At 38.3% G+C, this 18,281-nt stretch overlaps 1 protein-coding gene across 8 annotated transcripts in view; it reads left to right on the top strand.

Moving 5' to 3' along the window:
* Positions 1-8,451, top strand: part of PDLIM5 (PDZ and LIM domain 5) — a 402,175-nt gene extending 393,724 nt beyond the window's left edge. For all 8 annotated transcript variants that reach the window (XM_070790876.1, XM_070790875.1, XM_070790879.1 and 5 more), the window contains 3 exons: positions 161-281; positions 2,721-2,836; positions 5,010-8,451. In XM_070790876.1, the coding sequence (XP_070646977.1) occupies positions 161-281; positions 2,721-2,836; positions 5,010-5,099 (327 nt within the window). In that variant the 3' untranslated portion in view covers positions 5,100-8,451. The remainder of the gene's footprint in view (positions 1-160; positions 282-2,720; positions 2,837-5,009) is intronic.
* The last annotated feature ends 9,830 nt before the right edge of the window (positions 8,452-18,281 follow it).

The following is an 18,281-nucleotide window of genomic DNA, read 5'->3' as shown; positions in this document are numbered from 1 at the left end:
TGTGAGTCTGTCCTTAAATATCTCCAGTTCCTTAGATGAAAAGCTTAGGCAAAAACAAAGCACGTGTGTCTACTTTGGGGTCAATTTAAAAGGACTGTATTGGTACAGCTGGTAAAATACGTACCATCTTTCTTTACATCCAATTACCTTTCTGTAACAGGAAGTCATCAATGCTTTGAAACAAACTTGGCACGTTTCCTGTTTTGTGTGTGTGGCCTGTGGAAAGCCTATTCGTAATAATGTTTTTCACTTGGAGGACGGTGAGCCCTACTGTGAGACTGGTAAGATCTTTAAGCCCGTAGTTTCTTAAGTTGTAAGTGAAGGTAAAACCCCTATATTGCTATCAATTTGAAAGGAAATGCTAAGCAAAATAGTATAGTTTTGCTAAAGGTTTGAGGAGCACTTGATGTTACTGTAAATATATAGCAAAAAGTGTATAAAATTTTTATAGACCTTGTCAAAATCAGATATTACCAATTTCATTAAGAAAAGTGCATATGTAGGCAGTTACTTAGACTATTTTTCTTGAACCTCCTATAAGTTATGGATATAAATCATATGAAATTGTATAGCTTAAAGCCTTCTTCTACACTCCACTAGTGAATTTTGAGTGATTATAAACATGAGAAGTGTCCAGCTTTTGAATAGGATATTGATACGCTCTTGAAGGCAACTGCCTTGACAGCAAATTGGAATCGTTTGTTAATTTTACTGAATGGGAAGGTAATCATGGTTTGCTCCCTTGGTGAGATTATTTTTAAGAAAACAAGCTCTAAATATTAATGCCAATCTACTGCATTTGTGCTGTTACCTAAACTCTAAACACTTCCTTTTCCTTCCCAAAGGCTGTAAGTGAGCTTTCATAGCACTTATTTATTAATGTTATTCTTACTTAGATATTACTATAACACGTACATCTTTCAAAAAAATAAAATATTTTCCCCTTATTATGCCTCCACTTAGTACCACTGCATTCCCCCATGGGGTTTTATTGTTGTTCTACCTTGCAGTTCAAAGGGTGGTACTGGATGAAGGGAATATTCCACAATACTCAAGTTAAAGAAGCAGTGAGCTTCTAATTTGAGGCTGTTGACCACGACTTGACCCTTCTTTGCCCAATCTAATTAATAAATTCTAACAGTTCTATCCCCAGTGGATATTGAATTGACTCATTTCTCTCACCTCAACTGTCCCCACTAAATCCAGTTCTCTCTTACCCTTTGCCTGGGCATTATAATTGCCAGCTAAAATGGTTTATCTTCTTTCCCCCAACCCTCAGATAGCTGTAGTAATATTTTTTTGAATGTGGATCGGATTGTGGTTGATACCTCATGGCTTCCACTAGAGGGAAAACTGTATTCCCACCTGAGGCCGGCTTTGCCAACCCCGTCTCCTCCACCTGATTGTTTGGGTTCTAGAGAATGTCACTGGATTCTTAGCCATACCTGGCCCCTGTGTTGTTTCTGAACCTACTGAGATCCATCCTGCCTCAAGGCTTTTGTACTTGTCTCTTTTGACTGGAATTTTCTTTCCCAGGTTTTCTGAAATGGTTCCTCCCCCTCTTTTATTTTCAAGTCTCAGCTCAGGTATTATCTCCTCATGGAGGTCTTTCCTAACCCCTCTGTAATATAGTGTTAAACACCTCCCCCAGTTATTCTCTATTGCATCACTCCAATCACAATCTGAAGTTGTTTGCTATCATTTATTTTTAAAACATAATAAATGATGGCATCCTGATCCCAGTGAGAATATAATCCCCATGTGAAGAACAGCCGCATCTATCTTCGCCACCATTGTGCCTCTAACCAGTGCCTAGACCAGCACCCAGCACACAGTAGGACTCTATGGGTGTGTGCAGAGCAGATGGCACCAAGGAGTATTGAGGATTGCTGAGAAGGGTGCAGATGGCAGCCTACTTTCTCCTCTAGCCCAGATGGGATTAGAAGTGTCAAAGAGTGAACCATGAGTGAAAACACATAGTAAGAGTAGCTGCATAAAAGAAAATTGCCAATAAGTTCTAATTTAGTCATGATAAACATCTTGTCAAAACGGCTTTCTTCAGAAGGAAGACATTAATACTTTATAACTCCGTGTCAAGTAAGAGGTGTTCTCTGGATAAGGATTTTTAGCATGAAGTCGTAAAATGGGAAGGAAAAGATAGCAGAAGAAAAAGTGGCTAATATTGTTGTGATACAGTTCAGCTAGAAACTCAGTCACAGCATTTATTCAAGAAGGTTTCCTGTGACTTTTTTCTCTTCCTTACCAAGTAGATGTGCTGTGAAATTTGCTAATAGTGGGGTTGCGGGAAAGAAGGTTTTTTCATACGTTTTTCATGATTTATGTTCATTAGTCTTATTGTTTCTAGTTATTGGACGTTCTCTTTTATTGAAACAATCATGTCTATTGATAACTTATCAGAGAACAGTGATGTTCATATACATTTGGGCCTTAAATAAGTTGGACAGAACTGAGAAGTAACATATGGAAAAACATAATAAAGAATGTTAAGTTGTATATATAACGTTTTCCAAGGGTAAACTGAAATAAACTACACCTAATGCTTAGGTCAGGTGTTATGCCATCTGAAAATTTTTCTGTTACTAGTAACTGTATCTTTATCATCTCATTTAATTCTCATTTTGTTGCTGTTCTCTGAAAGCTCTCATTCTACATCTTTGTCATGTTTCAATTACCTCTGCCCCACCCCTGCCCCAATACAGATTATTATGCCCTCTTTGGTACTATATGCCGTGGATGTGAATTTCCCATAGAAGCTGGCGACATGTTCCTGGAAGCTCTGGGCTATACCTGGCATGACACTTGTTTTGTATGCTCAGTAAGTAAACTCCTGTTTCCCATTCAGAGGAGCACAGTATGGCCAGTTCTAGCCTGAGCACTAAATGGAAATAACAGTTTTTGTATCTATCAGTCCCTCAAACCTAGAAATGTTTTACAGTGGTTTGGAAAGTCAAGTTCATTAAAATTTTTTGTACTTTTCAAAATTGTTTGGCACAGAATAAGATGCTTACGCCTTTAGAGAAACAGTCTTAATACATTTTTGTTTATAAGGAGAAGATATGAATTTCTTAAAAACAGTAAGATTCTGTTACGTTTTTTAAACTATGTTTTATTGGAGTGTCTTTAGTAATTTATGAAAACAGGTAGTTCTTAAAATAGAGGTAAACTTTTATAAATATCTGTTATTGACTCAATACTGGAAGTAAACTATATGTTGATCCATCTCCTTCCTTAGCAATAGTCTATGAATATTCTTTTCTTTTTGAGACTAAAATAAACTTGTAGTAATATATTTACCTGTCTCATTTCATATTATAGTATTTTTGGTTTTATTTTTATTGATGAAGTTTGATTCAGAGTTAACTTTAACCTCAGATATGTATTTTTTAAATTTAGAAGTAAATATTTAATAAAGGTACTCTATTCAGATGGTTGATTTTTTAAAATTATATTTAATATTTTTAATAGTTTTTAATAACATTGTATGAAGGGGGAAATGACTAGTTAATTGAAGTCACATAATTTCCCTAAACGTTACTATTGAACCCTGTCTTGTTTACTTCATCCATCTCTTAGATGTCATAAAATCTGTAAAAAGCAGCAATTTTAGCAGATTTGCCTCCTCCTGTCCTCTGGCCGATCTGCTCAGGAGCATTGTTGTTGTTGTTTTTAGTTGCTCAGTCATGTCTGACTCTTTGCAACCCCATGGACTGTAACCTGCCAGGCTCCTTTGTCCAAGGGATTTTCCAGGCAAAAATACTGGAGTGGGTTGCCATTTCCTTCTCCAGGGGATATTTCAGATTCAGGGACCAAACTCGCATCTCCTGCATTAGCAGGCGGATTCTTTACCACCAAGCCACCTGGAAACCCACTCTGCTACTGCTAAGTCACTTCAGTCGTGTCCGACTCTGTGCGACCCCATAGACGGCAGCCCACCAGACTCCCCCGCCCCTGGGATTCTCCAGGCAAGAACACTGGAGTGGGTTGCCATTTCCTTTTCCAATGCATGAAAGTGAAAAGTCAAAGTGAAGTCACTCAGTCGTGTCCAACTCTTAGCAACCCCATGGACTGCAGCCTACCAGGCTCCTCCGTCCATGGGATTTTCCAGGCAAGAGAACTGGAGTGGGGTGCCATTGCCTTCTCCGGGAAGCCCACTCAGGAGCATTAAAATTAGCAAAGACAGTGGGAAAGATAAGAAGACATAAATGTGAATAGCTAACTGACAGTATAACATTCAGGATGCAGCCAGATGTGGACTACAGTTTGCTTAATAAGAAACAAACAAGAAAAGAGACATAGAAATGAATTAAAAAGAACTCTCAGGTATTCTCTGGTGGCTCAGACAGTAAAGAATCTGCCTGCAATGCAGGAGACCTGGGTTCGATCCCTGGGTTGGGAAAGTGCCCTGGAGAAGGAAATGGAAACCCACTCCAGTATTCTTGCCTGAAGAAACCCCATGGAAGAGGAGCCTGGCGGGCTACAATCCATGGGCCTGGCGGGCTACAGTCCATGGGGTTGCAAAGAATCAGACATGATTGAAGTGACAAAGCATAGCACACTCGGGTTTTCTGTGCCTGTATATTTAGGGACCTAGGAATGTGTGTCAAAACACCTGTGTTGGATTTTTTGGGTTTGTTTTTCTTAATGCCTTAGGTCTCTACAACAGGAGGCAGGTTTAAAACATTGATAAGAATTTGAGAATAGAAATTACATTTAACGTGACCACTTTATGTGTTAATTTTTTCACTATGGCCAAATATTCATTCCCAATTAAGAAAAATAATGATCAATAAGTTTAAATAAACTAAAATGCATTCCAGAGAAAAGTCATTCTTCATTGCTTCTGAAAGATGACATGGAATGTTACAGTAATCGTGAAATGTTAGAAGGTCTGATACAACCAACTGAAGTGTTTTGTCATACTATCATTTCCCCTTTTTAGGCATACTTGATAAGATAATGACATTCCTCAAATAATGCTTCTTTTTCAGGTGTGTTGTGAAAGTTTGGAAGGTCAGACCTTTTTCTCTAAGAAGGACAAGCCACTTTGCAAGAAACATGCTCATTCTGTGAATTTTTAAAAGTCAACTGTCCAGGGGAAGAGAAGAAATTTGAAGAGAAAGAGGAGAATTTAAATTACCAATTAAATTTTAGATTTAATATTTATATGAAGTTTTGAAAAATAATAGTGGCCCTCAGGGGATAAATTCCAAGCTTTGAAAACCAAGTCTATGAGGAAATATTTGGCTTCATAAAGTAAAGAAACAGTTTGGTGTTTATTATTATTTTTTTCCCTGTATTTTCTGCCCATAAAGTAACTTTTATAAAAATCAATTTCCTGGTTGACTATTAAATACATCTTAGAATAAATTAGTGAAGAATTAAATTTTAGAATAAAAACCTTCAACTTCTATGCTAAAATAACTAAACTTTCCTTGTTAGGCAGTTTTGAGTAAATCTATAAAAAGACAATGAAATGCCTTACACTTAAATGAAATATTGTGTTTTTCTTAAAAAAAAATAGCATTTATCTTTAAAACAGTAAATAGGAGTTTAAACAGAGAAGTTTATCAGTAGTAGGTGTCAGGTTTTTTTAAACTGTATACCTTTTTTTGTCTTTACAGTTCATGATTCCAATAGGAAAGGCCAATGAGATTTTGATCAAAACATGTCTTGCCAATAGGAGGTGTTATATTTTTGTCTGGTTTCCCTCCACCCCAAAAAAGCCACCACATAGCTTATAAATTTCAGTTTTTTGCCTTTTATTAGAATATGACCGTTTTCTATTAATTGTGTATGTTTCACCACCTATGTCAGTCAAACTATTTTTTTTCCCTTCCCTTATGCTGAGGTAAAGAACTTGTTGAATAACTTTGGACTCTGAAAGTTGTCCCTTTCTTTAAAGAGAATAAATAGAAAAGAATGTGGTTGGGAGTGATGGTGAATCACAAGATTGGATCAGAAATTTTTTAAAATTCCCCCTTTTTAGACAGTGAGTCAATTTGATCAGTTCGCTTTATACTATTGACTGATGAAGGTTTGAAAGTTCTCTTTGCAGAATAATTTTTTTGTTGTTGTTCAGTTCTACATTAGAAAAATATTGGTTTGGGAATATGATAAAAATTTAGATTTTTTTTTTTCTTTTGGTAGTTCTTTCTCAATAATAAATGAACCACTTCTAAAAGTAATCATGAAGTTTGGGAAGCTTTTGTTCACAGAGGTTTGATAGTATAGAGAGGAACATGATTAATTACTCAGACCAGCCTGTTCTTTGTTTTCTTCATTTTAGGGAAAAAAATTATGTAGATACCATGTGAAGACAGAAATAATTGTGGTAAGATCGTGAATCCTGTTGATATTTGCCCAGTGAGAAAAGAGATTATGGCATTTGATAGTTTTTTTGTTTGTTTCCAGAATGGACAAAAGCCCATGATCACACTAAGTTATCACTTGGATTTGTTTGGGGAAGGGTGCTTTTATAGTTGAGACTGAGCCCCACCCCCTGCCTGACTCATCCATCACTTGAGACTTCACTTCCATTGTGTGCGTGTTTGTTAGAGAGCAGGGTGTTAGGCTACAATATTTGTTTAACCTCCCTAAGAACTGTTCAAGGTATCTGTCCTGAAAGCTGCCAATTCATGGTCTAGCAGACTTACATTATATGCAGATAGTAATTAACTGGGAATAAAAAGAATGAGAAGTATGACATAGAGTAGCAAACTGAATGCTTCACCAACGGCAACCCAGAACTGTCCCCTTCCCCTGCATCTTGTAGGGACGCAGGGAGCTTTTTCTGTTGTGTTTTAAAAGCTGGAACTGAATCGTGCCATATTTCCAATTGCTGCTGAAACCACCCATAGAAGACACGCTGCATTGTCACGTATCTTAATGTCAGTCCTTGGCTTTACATGACATAAAATAAGGTGATGGTTTTGTTTTAGTGTGGTAGAGATTTTTTTGTTGTTTTTTAGTTTTGCTTCTACATAGTAAAGAGTCTGCCTGCAGTGCAGGAGACTCGCATCCCTAGACTCAGATCCAGAAGATCCCCTGGAGAAGGAAATGGCAACCCACTCCTGTATTCTTCCCTGGAAAACCTCATGGACAAAGGGGCCTGGCAGGCTACAGCCCATGAGGTTGCTAAGAGTCGGACATGACTGAGCGACTTCACTTTACAGATTATATGCCCAGAGAGTATTTGATAAGTCAGCGGCATTGGAATGGCATTTGGGTATTTTGTTCAAAGAATTTTATTTGATCTGGATTTCTTATAAAGTTATATTAAGGATTTTGTTTTTAATTACACTTTGCTTTCTGCATATTATTCATGGAGCATAATGTTGCATTTCTCTAAATTTTATCCCTAAAAGAATAATGTCACTTCCTAACATGATTTTGTCTATGGCTTTGTCTTGTCTTTTGTCCTTTGCTTCTATGGCAAAGCCTTCTTCTGTCTATTTTTAAAAGTTAATCCTGTGAAATAAGTACTGACTATAACCCAGAAGAATCTCTGTATTTTATAGTGGGGAATGCCATATTTAATACACCAGCATTAATCTTTTAATAACTGGCAGAGCACTTTATTCTTTTGGTGAGCTCCCAGAATATTTATTTTTCTGATTATAAATATTCCATGTCAGTAGCATTTTTGAATTGTTACCTCCTTATTGTAGAGCATTACTTTTAATCTCTCTCGATGTATATTTTGGAATGTTATGCTTAGATTAATACAGATTAAAATCACAGTATATGATTCTAAAACATTCCCTACTTGGTTCCCCAGTTTCTAAATGTTCAGCATGTCTACAAGGACAAAATGTTGCTCACTGAAGAAGCTGTCTAAAAATAATGCCCTCTACATGTGCTTGTCGCATTCGTATTTCCTATTGATTCACGTTATAGTTAGCAACTAAAATTAAAACCTGATCATTCGTCACTGTGCAAAAGACAAGCAGAAATTAGAGTTTAAATCTTCAAAACAGCATTATGTTTAAAAATGATTATAACAAAAACAGTATCCGTGGTACCGTTTTCAAGGACTGTTACTATAGAAAATACTCTTCCCTGTTCAAGTGTGAATCTAGAGTTATGTTAACATTTTGGTGATATTTGGGGTTTAGTTATTGCTATTGAAAGGAGAGGCTTTTCAGACATAAGGGAAGGGAAAACACACTGATTTTACACAATTTGATGTGTCTTCAGTTTGTCCTCCTTCAACCCCCAGATGTTTTAAGGTTATGGGTTTGGATTCTCAATATATCATTTACCGTATGCATTAGTCTCTACCTTCTGTTTCTGTGCATTTTTCAGTTTGTATATGTCCATGCTATTTTGCTTTTGGATACATTCTCTAATTAAAAACCACATGAGAAATATAATCAGTATATAAACCTTAATGTGCACATAATAAATAAATGGCTGCAGTGATACAAACAAGTTCTCTTGGTTTTTCTTTTTGGGGGACAAGAGGTTTCTATTAAGTCATCAAGGGAAAAAATAATGTTCATGGGATAGGCTGATTCTCAGGAGAATCCCTCCTTTATGGTATTTGCCTATCAGAATGTCCCGGAAACATAATATATTTGAAAATATTGTCACAATTATTTTATTTTAATCCATATTTATGCTTTGCATGTAGCATGCACACAATAAATGGTATGAATAGATAAGTAAACTCTATTGTCTTTCTTTTAAAAAATACTTACTGTTGGGACTTCCTTGGTGGTCCAGTGGTTAAGAACTCGCCTTGTAATGCAGGAGACATGGGTTTACTCCCTGGTTGGGGAACTAAAATCCCACAAGCCGAGCAACTAAGCCTGCAAACAACAACAACTGAGCCCGCACACTTTGGAGTCCATGTGCCACAACTGGAGAGCCCACATGCTGCAACCACCAGAGCCCGTGTGACACAAGTAGGTGCCCGTGCCACAACTGCTGAGGCCCACACACTCTGTAGTCCTCGTGCCACAACTAGAGAGTCCACGCCCCGCAACAAAGGATGGCACATAATGCAACAGAGATCCCACATGCTGCAACGAGGACCCGACACAGCCAAGTAATTTTTAAAAGTTTTAAATTTATTGTTGAGGTAATTTATTGGAATAACCTGTCATATCAAACATTATACTGTGTCATATATTCAAACAACATCAGTCATCTGCATTTTCATGTCTTTCATTGGCCAGGGTACATTACTTCATTCTTAACTCATCCTGATCTCATTAACTAACTTTTCTGTAACTAGGTCGGCTTACCTATTCCTTGTTTGTTTATTGCTTTAAGATTTTTTTCCAACTGTATAAAGTTGAGAGGAATGTTTCTATTGCAGGCTGTATATTGGAAATAAAAGACAAATTCAAGTCTATTTGCTCACAGTATATTAAACTGCAGAAGCCAAACTTATAAGGGCATCAAGTCTGCATGTGACATTTTAATAGCTGCTGTTTGGTTTCTATCAGTCACGTCATTGCACATTAAAATACACCGACAAAATAAGAGATCTGTCATTCCTTCGTTAAGAAACAGTAATCCAGTACAAGATTTATAGGCTTAAGACTCAACAGCGTGTGTTCACAATAAATCCCCATTCAGTGCTCAAATCAGAACAAGCCTCCCTGTCGTTCCGTGTTTTCTGCTCAAAATGTCCCCCATATAAGATTATCAAAGGTTTTCTTACAGAACTACATATAAAATCTTTTTTTGCCAGAAAAGCTTAATTTAGGTTGGCGGTTTCCCTTTTTGAGTCCTCTCAGACAAGATCTTGGTTATATCAGAAACACATAGGACCTGATGTATTATTAGTGGGCCTGGTGTTAATTAGGGAGAATTACCAGAAATAGTTTGCTTCATGGGAATTTATTACAGAATCACACTTGACTGATGGCAGAATAGGAGTTGGTGAGAGAGAGCAGCTCCCACTCATAACCACTAATTAATAAGGTGCCAAAATTCTGCAGAGGAGGTTTCATCCCCGGTGTGGGAGCCTCAGAAGGAAAATGGTTCCTTTGCAATATTTAAAATTTTAAAGAGGAAAGGGACCAGGACACAGGGCTACCCCACAGAAATCCCAAGACTGATACAGTTTGTGTTGTGTTTATGAATGAGAGCATTTAACTCAGGAAGCACCAAATCCAAAAGTTTGTGAAAGAGCACCTTTCCCTCCCAAAGTCAAAAGTAGTGTATGTTAATCATTCTAAGGAGATATGGACAGTGTTTTTAATGTGGCGAGTGTCTGATTGGCTTGGCTGCTCATTTTATGAAGAACAGAATTTAGAGCCAACTATTTGTCTGTAGTAGTGTATCACTGAACTTCTTAGTCCATGATTTAGAAGCTGACTGAGTAGGTGGCAAGATTGTATCAATGATTAATAAGAAAGATTGGCTTCCACACCTTAAACGCAAAGTTGGGGGAAAGTAAGGTGTGTTTAGTGATTGGCACTAGTGGCAAAACACTGGGGCGGCCCTTATTAAATGAAGGTTTGCCAAGAAGGAATTTTTTTCCTGTGTCTGTAACTGTTAATCATATATAATAAAGCTCGGAACGTTTGCTTAATGTAAAAGAAGAAAACATTTCCATGTGAGAAAAGCACAGATCACCGACCTCAGGGAGAAAAATAACACAGTTGAGAATTCCCAGAGTATAATTTGTCAATTTCTCTTCAGCTCCCAAAGAAAATGACTTCTGTGCCAGCTCCATGAATTGACTGACATGTTCTCTAATGCATCCATGTTTCAAAGGACAAAGTTTTCTGTTTAATAACTGGGTTCCAAATTAGGTTTTCATCTTTGTGTTCTAAATTGTCACATTTGTGCTCTAGTTCCAATATACTTAAGTTTGTTTTTATTTTTCTCTCTTTTTTTTTGTTTCTTTTGCTTGTAAAGGATACAACTGGTGCTGTAGTTGCGTAGACACACTTGCTCAAAAATAGCGTTGTTTGTTTAAGGTATTTTAGTAGACTGTAGTAATCTTTAGAGGTGTCTTGACTTTTTTCCCCCTAGTGTATCACTGATATATCGAATTGTTCCCTTGGTAAGTAGGAAAGTAAACTAATTCCAATGACTTTTTCTACCAATATTAATTTTTGTGTTTTGAAATGAAAAGCAGAAGAATCCATGGTGTTTTTTCAAGTATGAAATTTGAAATATAAGTTAAATTAATTCTGGCTTTATCAACTGAAACTTGCCATTTATTCTGCTCTGTTAAATTATTGTGCTACTGTTCGATAATTTTTCCAGTACTATTATAAATACTTCAAATAAAAATGAACTTAATGAAAAAGATGAGAGGCACTGAAGTGAACCCAATACTTATGCCTGAAAAGATACAAATCAACAATGTGAATCTATTATAGTTTTCTTATGCCCGAATCAGAGAGTCGTAGATGATCTTTAACAATGTATCAACATAATATAGATGTTCAGAGTATAAATTAGATTTGGAGGGAGGAATATATTTGATTACTTCTGGTGGATCAGACTGGGTCCCTTCAGGAGACAAATACTACACAGTAACTTCGGAGAAGTTTAATGCAAGGAATTATTATTAAGGTATGAAAGGAAAATAATTGAAAATATAAAGAGAACTCTAAAGGGTAACCTAGGACTGAGAGAGAGGCCCTAAGGAAGGAAAATGTTAAAAGAAGGCCCCCGTTCCATGGCTGGAAGTCAGACCTTGTTGAAGAAAGTGTGGCTGCAGCCCACAATAGCAGAGAAGTTCTCTGGGCCAGAGCTGGTCATCAGTTGCCCAGAACTAGGAATCAACCCTCTGAATACAGAAGGCAAGACTGGTAGGGCAGTGTAAAAGGGTGTTTGAGTCCTGCCGTGGGTGCAAGGCCTGAAATACATGGAGGGGGCTGTGGCAAGGTGGTCACTAGGGTCTGGCCAGGGAGATCACTGAGGGTGCTGTGGATGCACAGCTGGGCAGAGTCCAGCAGATGTCCCTCCACACACTAACCATGAACGGACCCTGCAGCTGGAGTAAGACAAACCAAAATGCAGCTCCTGAAACCAGAAAAGAAGCCCCCTGACTTCTGCAGTATTCCTTCAGTTTCCTTAGCTGACAAAGCTTCACGCCATGCTCACTGGAAAGGAGAAATGTTTGAAGAGTCCATGCGCTATCATGGAGCAAGTACTGAAGGGTAAATTTGGAACTAAAAATCAATAAACTGATAATTGGCATATATGAAGTGAAGTGAAGTTGCTCAGTTGTGTCTGACTCTTTGCAATCCCGTGGACTGTAGCCTACCAGGCTCCTCCGTCCATGGGATTCTCCAGGCAAGAATACTGGAGTGGGTTGCCATTTCCTTCTCCAGGGGATCTTCCTGACCCAGGATTCGAACCCGGGTCTCCTACATCGCAGGCAGACACTTTAACCTCTGAGCCACCAGGGAAGCAGGAGCAGGCTGTGGCCCACATCATCAACTCCTTATTGCCAAATTTAGACTTAAATTGAAGAAAGTAGGGAAAACCACTAGACCATTCAGGTATGATCTAATCAAATCCCTTATGATTATACAGTGGAAGTGACAAATAGATTCAAGGGATGAGATCTGATAGACAGAGTGCCTGAAGAACTATGGACAGAGGTTCATGTCATTGTACAGGAGGCAGGGATCAAGACCATCCCCAAGAAAAAGAACTGCAAAAAGGAAAAATGGTTGAAACTTCCATTATCCTATTCATCGAATGCCTATTCTCGATGAATCAGAAAGTAGAACAAGAGATTCTAACTTCTTTATTGTCAAAATCCTCTGATAATTACTATACCATCAGTTTGCAAAGTAAACATATTGGCGCTGACTTTTTTTTTTCAAGAGCTGCCATCTAAGTATGCAGTGCAACTGAACAGCTCTGAATATTTCAGAGATTTAGTTGGCACACCAGAGTTGGACACTGAGCAACTGAGCATGCATATCCTAAGATATAACCAAAAGTTTTTTAATGAATTTATTTTATTATACTAATACTTGCCTGTGGTTTAAACAAGTAAAACATTCTTAATTTAAGGTTTGTGTTCATTAGAATTTCAGTTAATAGAAGTTTTCCTGTATAAACCTAAACCCCTATCAAATATTAACAGAAAAGGTTGATTGTTTTCATATTAGTAATAGAAAGCAAAGAAATTAATATTTTCCTCTTCACAATAAACCATGAAAGGTCAAGCCCAGTGGATCTATAATAATAACTTCTATTTATTTGTATAGTCATTGTAACTTGTATGGTATATTATCCCTTACATGAGGGTACACATACTCTCGAAGTTTCTAATAATTGGGGAAACTGAGAATCAAGTATTTTTAACTTGCATATTAGAGATGAGAAAAAGAAAACTCAGAAATGATTCTCTAACAACATAAACTGAGACATTTTTAAAGATTAGGGAGAAAATTTATTATTTCATCCACATTCCTTTAGAGTTCCTCTTACTAACAAGGAGAATGCCGATATATTCCATTGGTAAGGACAGTTTTAGGAATTACTTAATTTTGATAGAATGTGTAAAACTTAAAAGCCATATCCATCTGACTTATACAGTTGCCTGCCACACAGATGTCAATATTTGGGAGGTTTGCAATTGGACCATCTGTTCTTCAAGGGTATCTGTGATGCAGTAGCCCCCTCTGCAATGCACCGTTTGCTGTTCTGTGTGCTGCTTCATTTCAGAGAAGCACAGGAATAATGAGGGTAAATTATGTTAGTATGAAGTGGAGGAAACACCCAGTGTGATACCAAACAAATCAGAAGGCTATAGGAAATGCAATTTCCATTACTTTCACACTCAGAGCTCAATAATAACTTATTTTTAACATCTTGGGAAACAGGTCAGAGTGGCTGACACCCAGTTCATTGTTACCTTTGCGGTGTGATGAAGTTAGTTCCAGGCCAAGAGTAAAGAATGGAATGTGATAAAGGTGAGAACTTGGTGAGAAACTGCATATACATCCAATTATGCCGACAAAGTTACCTAAGATTCTCATTTGAAATAAAATCTCTCTGCTATGTGGTAATGGCAGGCACCACTGCTAAGTCCACTGAAGCATAGCTGGAAAATCCAGCTGCCCTCACATCTGTTTTGCATGACCTTTCAATCATCAGCAAATACTTCTGCCTCTAGGAATGGAGGACTGGGTAGGATATGGCTATGTGACTCTCTAAGCTATCACTATGGAAAGCATATTGAAACAAAATTCACGCATGCCATGTACTGTGCCCAGAAATTAGAGGCTTGTCTGGATGGTGTTAAGGTTTTGACCTATCTAGAGTGTTCACACCTGCTTCTTACATTCATGCTGTTAATCCTTTGTTCACAAAATGAGACATATTATGAAATATGTGAATGGACTTCTCTGGCTGAAGTCTTAAATGTTTAGGCTCTTAAACTGGTTCAGACTAAAATAACATTCATGAAATAGTGTCTTTTAGACGTCTAATGATTATTATATGCAGAAGGCTGTGTGATTTGACTTAACTCTCTGCTTCCATGAGAGCCCTGACTTGATTACAGTACTTGAGTTCTTGGTAATAACAAAATGTTCTGAAAAGAAGGGGGAAAAAAAATGACGAAAGAATCCCTTGAAAGGATTGTCATGAAGTTTACTCTTAAACTAATAAATTTCATTCTCACACTAATTTGATGAGAAGCCAGTAGTGGAATAGGGGCAAGAACACAGTTTGGTTTATATCAAGACCAACTTGAGCTGTTGTCAAAGAGAAGCAGTTATACTGAACACAGTAGTTATCCATAAATATTTGAATTGAGCATTTAAAGAGAAGGAACTTTGTTTAGGAGGAATATTGTAGGTGCTGGAGGAATATTGTAGGTGCTGGCATTTGATAAGTCTCTCTGAGCTGAATTTTGATTACCCCGGGCTGAACTTAGGGCTTCCCTGGTGGCTTAGATGGTAAAGAATCCACCTGCAATGTGAGAGATCTGGGTTTGATTCCTGGGTCAGGATGATCCCCCGAAGGAGGGCATGGCAACCCACTCCAGTGTTCTTGCCTGGAGAATCCCATGGACAGAGGAGCCTGGTTAGCTCTAGTCCAGGGGTCGCAAAGAGTCAGACAATACTGAACGACTAAATACAGAACAGATTGAACTTATTTGTAGGATTGCCAGAGGCAGACTAATAATTTGGATAAATCAACAGTATTGCTTTTTAAACTTTTATCCAATATTTATGTGGTGGGAAGGTTGAGTACTTTGTTCAGGGAGAAGAGTAGGTCCAGGATCCCTAGAGATCAACCTTCTAGGATGCTCTGATCCACTTAACTCTGCCCCACACTTGCCCACCCTGCTCAGCAAAGCAGCCTTCAGCCAGGACTAGCTGGTGTTGTTCCAGAGTCTCTCTAAAGAGTCAGTCCCTGACGCTGTGCTACTTATTAAAGTATCTCATTCAACCCCATGAAGTTCTCTCCCCTAAAATCACCTCCCAAAATCACAGTCTTCTCCCCCTCACAGTGTTTCCAGTGATGTTCATAGCTTCTCATGGATGGGCACTCTGGACAACTGGCCAGCAGACCAACTTCTTAAACTGGTGTTCCCTCCACTGAGGAATCACTGATCTTGGAAACGCTACAGAATTGGGTTGAGTCTATAAGACAAGAGTGAAAAAGTTGGCTTAAAGCTCAACATTCAGAAAACGAAGATCATGGCATCTGGTCCCATCACTTCATGGCAAATAGATGGGGAAACAGTGGAAACAGTGTCAGACTTTGTTTTTTGGGGCTCCAAAATCACTGCAGATGGTGATTGCAGCCATGAAGTTAAAAGATGCTTACTCCTTGGAAGGAAAGTTATGACCAACCTAGATAGCATATTCAAAAGCATTGCCAACAAAGGTCTGTCTAGTCAAGGCTATGGTTTTTCCAGTGGTCATGTATGGATGTGAGAGTTGGACTGTGAACAAAGCTGAGCGCCGAAGAATTGATGCTTTTGAACTGTGGTGTTGGAGAAGACTCCCCTTGGACTGCAAGGAGATCCAACCAGTCCATTCTAAAGGAGATCAGTCCTGGGTGTTCTTTGGAAGGAATGATGCTAAAGCTGAAACTCCAGTACTTTGGCCACCTCATGCGAAGAGTTGACTCATTGGAAAAGTCTCTGATGCTGGGAGGGATTGGGGGCAGGAGGAGAAGGGGATGACAGAGGATGAGATTGTTGGATGGCATCGCCGACTTGATGGATGTGAGTTTGAGTGAACTCCGGGAGTTGGTGATGGACACGGGGGCCTGACGTGCTGCAGTTCATGGGGTCCCAAAGATCAGACACGACTGAGCGACTGAAATGAACTGAACTGAACTGATGCTTTATTTTTTCCCCACTAGTGTGTCCTACCTCTTGGAGAATGATTATTCTCCAATGTCTTGGAGAGTTGTTGAAACACATATGGGATAGTACATGTGAACATACTAGAGCTACAATCCAGTCTTTTTTTTGAGGAGACAATAAGCGATATTACTCAAAATACAAATTCACATTTCTAGTCGTTTTTCCAGAAAATGAGATGTATTTTGTAATATCTGGATGGACCACTATAGCTTAAATCTCAGCTGTTCTCAAATAGGTTTGAAACTTGCCATCAACTGTCTCAGAGACTCACAATGCACATTGAAAAATCTTGCTGTGAAAAAGAAAAATAATAGTTTAAACTATGTTTTACTTAAATATATTTGACCATGAACCCTTTTACTTAAAAAAACTTTTAGGTATCCTACATAATACAATTTGGGAAATACTGGCTCATCTTTTTTCTTTTTGGGGTGAATACCCTTAGTCAACACCAAAACCAGATTGATTACATTCTTTGCAGCCGAAGATAGAGAAGCTCTATACAGTCAAAGACCAGGAGCTGACTGTGGCTCAGATCATGAACTCCTTCTTACCAAATTCAGACTTAAATTGAAGAAAGTAGGGAAAACCACTAGACCAGTCAGGTATGACCTAAATCAAATCCCTTATGATTATACAGTGGAAGTGAGAAATAGATTTAAGGGCCTAGATCTGGTAGATAGAGTGCCTGATGAACTATGGACTGAGGTTCTTGACATTGTACAGAAGACAGGGATCAAGACCATCCCCATGGAAAAGAAATGCAAAAAAGCAAAATGGCTGTCTGGGAAGGCCTTACAAATAGCTGTGAAAAGAAGAGAAGCAAAAAGCAAAGGAGAAAAGGAAAGATATAAGCATCTGAATGCAGAGTTCCAAAGAATAGCAAGAAGAGATAAGAAATCCTTCCTCAGAGATCAATGCAAAGAAATGGAGGAAAACAACAGAATGGGAAACACTAGAGATCTCTTCAAGAAAATTAGAGATACCAAGGGAACATTTCATGCAAAGATGGGCTTGATAAAGAACAGAAATGGTATGGACCTAACAGAAGCAGAAGATATTAAGAAGAGGTGGCAAGAATACACAGAAGAACTGTACAAAAAAGATCTTCATGACCCAGATAATCATGATGGTGTGATCACTCACCTAGAGCCAGACATCCTGGAATGTGATGCCTCAAGTGGGCCTTAGGAAGCATCACTATGAACAAAGCTAGTGGAGGTGATGGAACTCCTGCTGTGAAAGTGCTGCACTCAATATGCCAGCAAATTTGGAAAACTCACCAGTGGCCACAGGACTGGAAAAGGTCAGTTTGCATTCCAATCCCAAAGAAAGGCAATGCCAAAGAATGCTCAAACTACCGCACAATTGCACTCATCTTACATGCTAGTAAAGTAATGCTCAAAATTCTCCAAGCCAGGCTTCAGCAATACATGAACCATGAACTTCCAGATGTTCAAGCTGGTTTTAGAAAAGGCAGAGGAACCAGAGATCAAATTGCTAACGTCTGCTGGATCATGGAAAAAGCAAGAGAGTTCCAGAAAAACATCTATTTCTGCTTTATGGACTATGCCAAAGCCTTTGACTGTGTGGATCACAAGAAACTGTGGAAAATTCTGAAAGAGATGGAAATATCAGACCACCTGACCTGCCTCTTGAGAAACCTGTATGCAGGTCAGGAAGCAACAGTTAGAACTGGACATGGAACAATAGACTGGTTCCAAATAGGAAAAGGAGTACGTCAGGGCTGTATATTGTCACCCTGCTTATTGAACTTATATGCAGAGTACATCATAAAAATGCTGGACTGGAAGAAACACAAGCTGGAATCAAGATTGCCGGGAGAATATTGATAACCTCAGATATGCAGATGACACCACCCTTATGGCAGAAAGTGAAGAGGAACTCAAAAGCCTCTTGATGAAAGTGAAAGTGGAGAGGG

This window comes from Bos indicus, chromosome 6 (genome assembly GCF_029378745.1).
Source record: "Bos indicus isolate NIAB-ARS_2022 breed Sahiwal x Tharparkar chromosome 6, NIAB-ARS_B.indTharparkar_mat_pri_1.0, whole genome shotgun sequence".
Lineage (NCBI taxonomy): Eukaryota > Metazoa > Chordata > Mammalia > Artiodactyla > Bovidae > Bos > Bos indicus.
Note: the sequence above shows the minus strand (reverse complement) of the source record. Positions and strands in the feature narration are given on the sequence as shown.